Here is a 12,503-nt window from a genome sequence, read left to right on the forward strand (position 1 = left end):
AGATGCTTCATTGTTTAATCAGCCAAGTTTGTCCGTAGTATTTTCAATTCGGAGAATCCAAAATAGCAAATTTTCCTAATTATGCACTTTAATAATACATATTTATTCTAGTTTCCCATAATACATTTGATCCTGTACTTAATTGCAAGGAAATGGTGGTGCATTACTTTACGGGTAGCTTCAGCAAAGAGTTTACTTTCGGTGGCCTTCTTTTAGAAATCGTAAGACGTTCGAAACTTTGTGAAATAGTTGAGCTTCGAAGCTGTTTTTCATTGAGCGTAGAGCAAATTTTATTTACGCCACTTAGTCTTAGGCTCCCAACGGAAGGTTCTTTCGTATTAAACTAAACATTACAAACCTAGCGATTAATCATAATATGCAATTTGGTAAAAAAAAATCCTCAACCTTTAGCAGTCAGACTTCCAAAACAATTACTCAACTTTTTAGCCTTATGTATTTTTAAACAAATACAGAGTAGTTCGAAATAAAGAGAAAAAATAAAAAGCATAATTAAATTAGCTGTTGTTTAAACAGCTTTTTATTGAGAAACATTTTTAATTCAAATTAGTGCAACAGAAATCATTTTTAAGCATTGTCTATGGGTTTAACTTGCTGGGCTGTCTATATAGAACTTTTGTTTTCTTGGAAATAGTTTGTTAATAAAGCAAGCAGTCAGTTAAGTTTTCTTGGATGAACAAACTCCTACTGACTACTAAAGCTTTATGGCTTAATATATTTTACTTTTTGAGTACCTAATTACCAAATCTCTATTTACATATCCGGATATCTATTTATTGGCAGTTTTTAATTTTTTTCTGTAATTACAATGTAATATAATTTTTTTCTTTTTTTTTACTAAATTGTTAATTTGATATTCTGTGACTTTTTTCCACAAATATTTTTGGAATTAGCAAGTTAGATTAAATTTATAATATATATAACAAAAAAGATGTTAATATTTTTGTTTTTACTCATAGGTTGTATAATATTTTTAATAAAGTTTCCTTGAAAAATTTCATGTGTTTTTTATTTTTCCTCCTCGGTTAAAATAAATTTAGAAAGCCTTGGAGACCAACTTAGAATTGGTCTGCGTTCTCTAACTTGCATAAGGGTGGGACCTGTGTGGCTATATCTGTGGTTCCTGTCGTGAACTTTGTGCATCTTAGCATGGAGATTTTATGCAGGAATTTTCATTAAACTCTTTTTGATTTATTCAAAGTTTGACAAAGTGGGTAAACATTTCAAAAATCAGTTTAATTACTTTTTTCTGCATAGACAATCAAGTTTGAATTAGTTCATGATATTAATGCAAAAAATGTTTAGTCATTTGACTTCAGTTGACTGTTTGGAAAATAAGTTTTTTTATATGAAAACCTGATTTAAAAAAAAATCGGATATTAACATTTCTCATCTTCCTGAGGTTCAACTTGCAAAAACTAGTCGTGTAAATTTTTTGGATAATTACAGAATACTGTAATTTAACTAATTCTTTCCAACTTGATAACTGAACTTTTAAATTAAAACAGTTTAATGCTATTAAATGAAATTAAACAAATGAATTAATATACGGTTACTATATTTTAAAAATTACCTTATACAGTGATACCTCGACTTACGCGAACCCGGAGTTACGCGATTTTCAAATCTCGTCGATTCGTCTTTTGTTTGAGCGCCACAACTCGATTACTCATTCCCTCCACACTATTGTTCAACTTATATGTTCGGACGTGTCGCGCGGAATTGACACATAGCTACAATTTATTGTGTGTTATTTATTTCTGTGTTTGTTAGTCTCTGGAGTCTCCGTAGATATGTGGTGATTTCTTGTAACAATGAACGAATCAAAAGACGAGATAAGATTAACGAGAACATTTATTAGCTTGCTTGCATTTGACTTGGATTTTACACACATTGAGAAATTATACCCCGACTTACGCGGTTATCGCTCGGTCCCACCTATCGCGTATGTTCGGGGTATTACTGTATTAACATTAAAATTTAAGTTTAGATAACCAGAAGATGGGTTAAATTAGACAAAATACTAGTTAATACAAAAAATTTCAACCATGATTCTTTTTTTTCATTATTCACATTATTTTGCACATCATTGATTTTGTAGATTTTTTTTAAACAGTACACTATAAACAAAAAATACAAGAACAGGTATACCAAATTTAACTTATAAATAAGAAAATTCAAACAAAGATTTTAGGATATAAAGTATTGGTATATTGATAGTACGGGATTTATTTTGTTAATGCTGCATTTAATAAATTCAATTTTAAACCCCTAGACAACAGGGCATTACAGTTTGAGAAACATGGAGTTGCTAATTTTTTTTAAGTAATTCCCAATTTTGTTTAAATTGTGCCCAATACTTACCCAATTATTTTGGCATTGAGCTTACAATTCATTGATCATTAAAACTCAATTACAATTAGAATCTCACAATTAGCAATTTACAATTCATTATCACTTTAGGCATTTTTCTCCAGAGTGATTGGTAATTGTATTACCTTTTATAGATACACCAGTATAAAATATGAAACAAATAAGTTTTCCTCAACTGAAAGTTGAGTTAATTTTCTTGTAATAATATTTCTATTATTGACAAGAACTTTTATCTTCGGAGACTCCGCTTAATCTCAAAATTCCAGAAAACATAGAATGGGGTGTACTGGCCATCTAACAATTAAAAAACTCAATTATTCGAATATGTTTTTGTATGTTTTATTATAATAGGAACTTTATTGAATGACCTACCTTAACTGGAAATTTTTTGGTAACATTGAAATAACCATTAATGGTTAAACATAACGACGCTTTACCGAATCTCTTCATAAAATTCAAAATCTGTTGTTGTTAATTAATAGAAATCCTCAGTCAAAATTTCTATGAAATAATAATAATTAATATAAATAAATGATTCACCTTCAATTTCTCTTCTAGTGAAAGATCGCAATCTACAAATCTGCCAATGTCTTGAAAAGATGTCTGTATCTGAAAAGATATATTTATTTGTGTATTAAACCAAATATTAGGAATTAAAATTCTTCGGTATGTAACTTACAATTGAGGTGAATGTGGATAAACAGAATCCCATCAGTAAACATCCACACGTGAAGAGACAATTGAGTATGCAAGCTAAAACTTTACATGTAAACTCCATTTCCACAAAAGCAGTAATGTAATAAAGTAAACTTGTTTCTACTAAGAAACAGCCGTATAAAATTGTTAGTGGATAATTGAAGACACCGTTGAACTGTGTAGTAAAGTTCCATAATTCGGCATGTTGTATCATAGTCACGTGTAACTTCAATCTTAAATCATCATCATCCTTTTCCACGAAATACAAATCATCTGATACATTTTTGAATAACTTCATTACAATAATCACGATCAAATTAAGTAAGTAAGTAAAGTGAATAAATCCACCTACGAAAATACATATCCAAATTCCAACTTCCATGCTACAGAAGAGGGCTTCGTATTGAAATTTTTTACGATTTTCTATGGATGGGTACATTAAAAAAACATTCAGTAATTGAATCGCTATGGTCATAAATACGATGATGAACACGGCAATCTTCCTATAAGAATGAATCTTATCGCGCAATTCTTGTTCAGGGAAAAAATTTGAATCCTTTATCTTCAATATTGGAGTTAATTTGATTCTTTTGACGATACTGAAATTGAGGGCAACTATCAATGCGAATATAGCAATGGCAAATCTGATGAAAATGTTATAGTTGATGATCGAATACCAAGAGAAGCATGGTACTTTTTCGGAGACGTAAGGAATTGTCATTAAAAGTACCAAAATAAAATGTTCCCAATAGGAAAATTCGATAAAGGATGTTAAAAATGTATAAATTGTATCGAAAAAGTTTGTGTTCTCAGTCTCGTAGAAACAAGGATGAAAAAATGACCAACCGTATATCATGGCAGTAGACGAATGCGGTTTCAGAAAACAACTCAAACATATCTCTTCTTCTAAATTCGTTGCCATAATTTAGAATTTTTAAAATTTGATGATGATATTTAAGTTTTCACGTTTAAATTAAGATGATAATCAAGAGGAAAATGTTACAGTAATTTCAGCGATTCTGTCCAATTATTGGTTTTGTTCATTGTAGTTTTCAAAAAGTACTTGTGGATTAGGCTCTGACAGAATTTCAACAGCTTAACATGTATAATCTATAAGGCACTGTATGCAATTATATCAAATTAAATAAATGCTTACCTTTTTTTTCTATGATTGTATAGGTGAGGGCATGGTCTCATTAAATAACAGCAATAATTTGTAGGCTGCCAAATTAAAGAATTTTCTATTACTCGTTATATTGTGGATTTAAATGTAAAGAGGAGAGTAAGTAGCCTTTAAAGTACAGTACAGGGCAGTACAGTTCGTGCTATTAAAACGTTTTCATTAGAGGTATATACTGTTACCACATCTCGAGATTGGAAATCGATAATTCTTTAACTCGTGAAAATGTCAATTAAGCTAATCGATCACATTTTATTGATTATTATTAATCAATAAACATTTGTTAAATTAAGATAGAATATGAACCAAACGCCCATTTGATTAGCCGTTATCTGATGTATTAATCATGTTTTAATGGCAATTCTATTTGCAGAAAATTTCATCTGGCTGAGCTTTCCAAGAATTAATTAAATGTTTGTGGATTAATTTAAAGTTAATTACAAGAAAAATGACGAAAAAGATTTTAGTTTTTTGTAGTTAGTAATTAATAAAATTGAAAATTATATTTATGTTGAGGTATTTGAAAGTTATTTATTTGATCAGAAGCTGAATACCCATAAGTAAATTACAGTCGACCCCCCCCCTCATAACACTGTTGATAATTCCGTTTTATATGAATTCCATGTTGTACGAGTCACTTAGATTTTACAAATACGGGTGCCGGGCTGTGAACGGCTCATGTATTAGTAAAATCTAAGTGATTCGTACAACATGGAATTCATATAAAACGGAATTATCAACAGTGTTATAAGGGGGGTCGACTGTACTGTAACTAAGCGCTATATCGATTTTCTTCAATTAGAATAAAATCATTATTAATGATGATACCGAGTAAACCTTACAGAATCTTTAATACAGTACTGACTTTGCCGTTTTAACCACATATTTACCATTTAACAATTAAAGAAAGAGGGATAGCCGTTTTCCAAATCCACCGCATCCCGGATACCATCAGAGTCGCCTCATTTTTTATGTCGTTGATGGGATTGCATTTGATTTAGTTGACAGTCCATGTGCCAGGGCGAAACCTTTTACCCATAATAAAATGATTATTATAACAGGATCTCTCCGGAATATTCATGTCTTTGCTCAAATCTTTTCGCTTAAATGTTTTTGAAGTTTTACACGTAAATAAAAGGCAAGAATGTGTAATATCAGTAATATTTGAAAATCAAGTATCTATTCAGGCATTTAATATTTTGGAACATCAGTATAAATATAAAATTATTTCATTAGAGAGAAAATAAGAAGCTAAATTAAAATCTGGAAACGTGTATTGCTTCACTTGTAAGCAATTATTTTTTGAAAAAAGGATATTTACTATAAACAGTATGATAGATGATGTTGCACGTAAAAACTTTCGGAAACGTCTGAGGAAGATATAACACAACATTGCCTTACGTGCAGAAATGTTCGCACAAAAATATATTCGGAACGAGCAATCATTTATTGTGACATTGTTATAATATCGGGCTTCAACTTTTAATCATATTTTTAATTTATTTAATTTAAAATATATGCTCTCCACCTCAAATTAGTAGTGGCTTGCCCCTGTACATCATACTTTTCCCGATAACAACAGAGTCATACAGGCCATCAATGTAACTCCATTACATAGACGGCCGGTATGACTCTGTTGTTTTATTGGGAAAATTTATTCTTCTTGCCTTTTATTGGGCTATAATTTGAAAAATTGTGGCCCAATAAAATTTTCTTTGTTGTCTTCCTGCTGTCTTTCCTTCCTCAATCTCGGAAACGGTGTTAGATAGATGAAAGTCGAAACCAAATGCGGAAAGCTTAGAGGCAGAAGAAAACAACACAGTACAGTGGGATTACTCCAAAGTTATCAGGTAAGAGACGAGATTAGTGAAATTTGAGGAAATCCTAAACGTTTGAAAAGCCTCAAGGAAGAAGGCATTTACAAATAGCAGCAACTATCATTGCTAATGCCTGAAAGCTTTTAAATTATCTTCATAAATCGTGTAAGTATTATTGTGATATAATTAGCAAATTAATCGGTGTTTTAACACGTTTTTATCTCTTTAGATGGCTAATTCGAATAAAAAACGAAGTTCGGCGTGTGGAAATAAAGTATCCATCCTTCAAGACTGATTCGAGCGCGATGGCACCCTTCAAAAACGCTGCATTCTTCGAAGAACCAGATTTCCCGGAAGTCGTCATTAATATTGATGAAAATCGAATAATTTTAGATCGACAATGAAACCAGATTTTCGACTATTCGACTTATCTCTTGCACTTTTTTTTTATGACTGTTGTACCTCTGTGGTAACTTATCAGAAGATTATCGATGACCTGGAAATCTACCAGGCATTTGCTTCAAATTATGCAAAACCCAGTGGAGTAGGACAGAGTAGAAAATGTGTTCGAGATTCAAGAACACAGACCGAGAAACTGAGTCTTGGTTATCACTTGGGAGGCAAAGCTAGGATTTTGGAAAACCGCGAAGACAGTAAAATTGGAATGATAGAAGAAAAGCAACCATTAATTTGGATGAGTCAAAAGTGACAGATTTACTAGAAACAATAATAATAAACCATTCTTGATTTTAATTACCGTAATAATAATAACAATTTTTGGTATACATTGTTTATTGTATCATATTGTTATTTAAAATACGTAAAATTTTACGTATGCGACGATACGAATGCCCTCTTTTAACGAAAATTGTAACTAAAGACTAATTTAAGTATTTAAAAGTGTTAGTGTTATAAATTTTGTATCTTTGAGTTAAAGATTCGTTAAATTATTTTCTCAGTCCGTTTCTATTAGAGATAATTAAAATATGTTATTATATAAATTTATTATTTAAAAAAATATAATATAACAGGAAAAAAAAATGTTACTTCTAATTTACTTTTTATAAATTTATAAACAATTTTAAATGTGCATTTTTTTTTATTTTTTTGAATTAAATTGAATTAATTATTAAATATTTAAATAAGGAATAAAAGTTAAAAATAATGTAAATGCTTATTTTACTTTAACGCCATCTGGAGATCGTTTTAACAATAACAATAACAAACAAATAATAACAATAAAAACTGAATTTAATTACAGTACTAAAATAACGTTGCAAAATAATTATAAAATTTAATATTTTGAATTAGTATTCTTTTTTTAGACATTTGCATACGTCATAGAAACGTAACAGAAAAGAATTATGTCGTCATGAAAGACGTGAACTGTCACGTGACGAGAGAAACACGTGCTTTTACGACGATATGTTTACGTTATTATTTCTTTTATATTTTCTAAACAAATCAACAAAATTCAAAAAAAAACTTTGAAAAAACACAGAAAGTGATGACAACAAACAGCTAAAAGCATTAATTTATATAAAAACAAACAACAAAACAACAAACAGGAAAAATGTATATTAATTAATTAAGAACGAGTTAAAAAATAAATTTAATATTGAATATGAAAATTTTACGAGAAAAGATCCAGTAACGAGTTCTATAAATTTCTCCCCCCCCCAAAAAAAATATATATTTATGTTTAAGAAATATGAAAGTTTAAAATTTGTGTGTGGCGCCATCTGTTAGGAGATTTTACTTTAAAAAATAACTTTTATATTATTAATTATGATAAAAATTCAAATGACATTATTTTGAGGTTAAAGATGAAACTTTAGTTTGTAAATTAAAAATTCTACAGTGGTAAAAAAATTTTATAACTTTCCAGGCGGTAGATATATGTTACATCAATTCTGTTGTAAATTATACAGTTCTTGAACTTTGAACTTCAATGACACTGTAGAGGTAACAAAAGACAATAACGAAACCCTCTAATGATTCTCTCAGGAGATAGAGTAGAAGGGGTCTTATAGGACTTTCAGCAGCAATGATGAAGCGATATAAATAAACACGATATATGTGAACTACTCATAAAGAAATGATAGCTTCTTTTCTAGCACATGAATTCCGATCTCTTTAAAACTTTGAAAAGTCGTCATTACGACAATACATTCTGGTGATAAAGGTATGGCAAGAAGAAAACACGATTAAGAACAAAAGTCTGGTGGCCTGAAATGTAGTAGATAAAGAAATGGAGGAGGAAATAAGACAATTTTTATCCTTGAACAGTGAAGTCTACTTGCTCATTTCTTCAGTATCTGGGCTATTCTCATCAGTAAATACGTTATGACTTTAGAAGATTATTACAGTAGATGGCCAGAATATGTTATAATGAAAAAAAGAAATTGGAACCATATCATTGAAAGGCATTCGTAAAATTTGATTATCTCGAAAAATTAACTTTCGATAACGGAACTCAATCATTATCAAAAGTGCTCGAAGATCTGTGGTATTACTCGTCGTTTAAACATCTGAAGCAAATGAGATATTAGTTATTTTCAATGTTAAAAATTAAACATTTTTATATATATGAATTTTTTAAACTCTTCCCATCCTTTAATTAAAAGGGCTTTCTTTTAACAAGCCCATTCAGTCAGGTCCACAATTGCGCGCGCGTGTGCTAGAGGACGAGACACCCCCGAAATATTCCTGGAGTTTTTCTCGATATGTCCGAATTCTATCCCGGATTCCCGTAGCGGTAGGCTGTCGTCTTAACATCTCAGCCATCCGGTCAATATATGATATTATTACATAAACATGTAATTATAATATTTTAATCTAAGTCACGTGATATGTATTGAATGATGATTCGCCGAAATCAACGTGACCTTCATTGCATTGCATTTCAATTGAGTGGAATTGTAAATATGACGACGGCAAAACATTCGTTACTAGATGGCGTAATAACCGAGAACCCGACAGTCTTTTATATCTTATTTACTGAATTTAACTCATTAGTTAGAATATTCGTCACTAGATGGCTGCACGATAAGATATCAATTTCCAAGTCTTTTAGGTTCAGATTTCACAATTCTTCATGCATAATACGATTTAGCTGTCATTCCTCACTCATTTATGTTCGCTGAACCCATTGAACCTTAAAGCAAGGATGATTCAGGTTCACAGATTATTCAATTGTTTGCATAATTCATATGCATTTGAAGGGTCTAATTACAAAAATCACATTCTCCATTATGTTTGGCTGCAGAAGTCACTTTCTCCTGTCAGCCAATACAGAAAAATATGGTTTTAACAAAGAAAAACAGTTCATCTCAAGCTTTTTATGATCTCAAAAAAAAAGATCCTTCAAGTTCAGGCGATTTTTTTCCATGATTTGTCCAAATGAGTACATCAAGACATGCAATTTTGCAGCTGTTAGATTCCTGTGGGCATTAAGAGGGCCTTTTTAACTAGTCCATTATGGGTTCGACTGTGAGGCGATCGGGGTGATGAGGGACAAAGTCCTATATATCCGAATGGACCATCCCAAAAACTTCAGCAATTTTTGGGGGTTCGTCCCCGATTCCGGATCCCAGAGAGGTAAACTGTCACCTTAACCACTCTACCATCCGGGCCTCTGATATAAAGTAATTATCAATATATCTTTATACTGAATGCATCACGTTGATGGACTTGGCTTATAGCGTAATTAAAGATTAATTATCCATATACATTATCATAAAATTTCAGAAATTTTAATCATAGTTAATAGCACCATCGATGCATCGTATTTTTCATATATACTTGGCTGGAGACCCCGAAAATCAAAACCTCTTTGTGAAGACTTCATGAAATTAAACTAATATATTGAAGTCGATTCCATGTATATACTGTATTTTAGTACAGTACTTTATTGTCAATAATTAATTGAATAATTGAAATTAACAAAAATGTCCAGCAGCTTTCAGGCATCTTATTTTCAAGAAGAAACTTTTTAAGTTTTTTATTCCCTTGTAAAATTTTGGCAGTGCATTCAGTTTCATTCATTATCTTTGTCTACAATGAACTTAATAATTTCTTAAATAATAAACTTATCATTATTTTTAACTTTCTTTTAATAAAGGATCCGGATTTAAATCCGTAATGTATCGCGTGAGTTTTTACGCTAGAATTGAGTTCTTCATTCCTCAAATCCTCATTAAAGTATCTGAGGGAGGTTGGCAAATTAATCTTTTATAACAAAATATTCCTCCAAAGGAAAATATCTAAAGTCAACATTGTAAAAAGGCCCCCTAAATTCGGATCCCTGTGCCCCAGGAAGCTATGAATCTAACACATTTCCTCACCCCCATTGTAGGCCTGGCCAAATCCACGATGGATATAGATAAAAGGGCCTCTTAATATAGCATCCAAGGAACGAAAAGAATTAAAAATGACGTAATACGAGGGCCTTTTTTATACTAAAAGGGCTTTACTAAAAAGGTAATAATATACTTTGTTAATTTAAATAAATTTTTTAAGGAAATTTTAAGGTAAATATGTACATAAATGGAATTAAAATTTGAATATTTTTTTGGAAATTTGATATAAATATTTATTTACTTTTTTCCTTGCATATTTTTTGAAATTTGACTTTATCATATATTACAGAAAATTTAAAATATGTCATAATATGTTTACAAAAATATAAAAATATCCCAAGTAATGGAAACATGTTTGAATCAATATAACGAATCGATATTCTATCAAGTATATTATGTATGCAGTTGCTCACTACAGTATAATTACCAATGCTATAGGCTATAAATGTTAAGAATAATTACTATATTTGTGCCAGGCCTTGTAGATATTGAGGGAGGCCCCAGTTACACTCCTCTATCAGGCCCCAGTATAATAAAAAACAAAAAAACACACAGTGTTAAAACGACTTTATATTTTTTAAATGATTTCTTTAAGGCCCCGTAAATGTGAGGCCTTCAGTAAATGACCTCCTTTAATAGAGTAATTTTTCTTTAGACTTTCAAGACTTGAAAGGTTTTTCTCGGTAAATTTAATAAAATTTAGTAGAGATTTTAGGTTGCGAGAAGCCTAAGAAAGGTAGACTCGCGAGGCCTTTTTCGTATAAGTGTATTTGATTAAAGCCTGTATTATTTAATACTTATATTGTACAGGATCGAGAGTGAATAGACTATATAGATCAAACGTACTGTACATTAGTTCGTCTGAGGCCTTAACGGTAGGCCCTAGGTAAAATCTGGATTGCTTATAACTAAAATCACAACCCTTAATTATGGTTATGAGTTGAAGATTTTGGCGATCTTTCTTAAATTTATTTCTAAGTTTCAAGGCCCTAGGCAAGCATAAGCTCGAAAGGCCCCTTTTATATAAAATCCGCATTACTCGATTCACATTAAGCAATGTCTAGGATCATTGCAACTAATTGATTACGAGTATTCGATCAAAATTAAGTAGAAACGAGCATAAATTCATGTTTTTAAAGGCCTTAAATGCACGAGGACCTATGCAAAAGATTAGGTTACTTATCTTTAATTTATTTTTGTGATTTTTTTAGAAGTTTTTCTGTATTATTGATATTTAAAATCCGAATATTTTGATAAAAACTTGAGATAAATTGATGTTTGGAAACAGATAAACAGAATGCTTATCTATGATAATAAATGGCGATTACATAAAGGAATGATAAGAAAAATAATAACTACAATATCTTGTTATAGATTTATAAAACAAAATATATATATATATATATTATATATATATGATTTATATAACTTGGCAAGTATATTTATATAATAATATAACATAAATTTTCCCAAATAATGTAACTGTGGGCCTACTTTATTATATTTTGAGGAAACAGACAGACAAACGTACGTACTGTTTATTATAACATTTAATTAAAATAACGATAAGCGCCTATTCTACAGGGCAGAAAAGATTCCAGAATCGAAGCTGATACCCACTTTAATGGGCTTAAAATGGATTTAAAATGTTAATATGATGGTTTAATAAGTTTTAATGGGCTAAAAATATTTTTAATGGTATTTAATCAATTGATAAAGGGCTAAAATAATGCTAATATGCTTTAATAGTTTCGATGGGCTTATGTTTTTATACGATAAAAATCAAATGCTTTAATGATATTTAATGGGCTAAAAATGGGTTAAAATGTTAATGGGGTTTGTAAATATGTTTAAATGATGGAATCGGAACGTTTTTAAGGTGATTTAAAATATTTTTAATGGGTTATTAAAATACTAATGGGAAGAATAAGCTAAAAATTATGTATAAAGGACTAATAATAACAGACTTAATATACTTTAATGAGCCAAAAATATTTTTTAATAATAAAAATAAGAAAAAGAAATATTGTTATAAACATTTTTTACCCTATACTTAAC

General features: G+C 30.2%; 1 protein-coding gene across 1 annotated transcript; it reads right to left on the reverse strand.

Annotated features, from left to right (window-relative positions):
• Positions 1-2,206: 2,206 nt before the first annotated feature.
• LOC111629887 lies at positions 2,207-3,627 on the reverse strand. Its single transcript, XM_023373817.1, has 4 exons — positions 3,071-3,627; positions 2,932-3,000; positions 2,764-2,853; positions 2,207-2,685 (listed from the first exon to the last, which is right to left on the reverse strand). The coding sequence occupies exons 1-4, from the start codon at positions 3,560-3,562 to the stop codon at positions 2,605-2,607; spliced, it is 732 nt and encodes a 243-aa protein (XP_023229585.1). The 5' UTR covers positions 3,563-3,627; the 3' UTR covers positions 2,207-2,604.
• Positions 3,628-12,503: the final 8,876 nt, after the last annotated feature.

Source organism: Centruroides sculpturatus, unplaced genomic scaffold, assembly GCF_000671375.1.
Source record: "Centruroides sculpturatus isolate CEXI.00-Female unplaced genomic scaffold, Cexi_2.0 scaffold68, whole genome shotgun sequence".
Classification (NCBI taxonomy): Eukaryota; Metazoa; Arthropoda; class Arachnida; order Scorpiones; family Buthidae; genus Centruroides; species Centruroides sculpturatus.

Bases quoted from the DNA above. Each gene is read 5' to 3' on its own strand.
- LOC111629887 (XM_023373817.1), bottom strand. From the start codon at position 3,562: ATGACCATAGCGATTCAATTACTGAATGTTTTTTTAATGTACCCATCC. The intron at 2,854-2,931 runs GTGAATCATTTA...TAACAACAACAG, and splicing joins CACTAGAAGAGAAATTGAAG to ATTTTGAATTTTATGAAGAG. The intron at 2,686-2,763 runs GTAGGTCATTCA...TTTAATTGTTAG, and splicing joins CCAAAAAATTTCCAGTTAAG to ATGGCCAGTACACCCCATTC.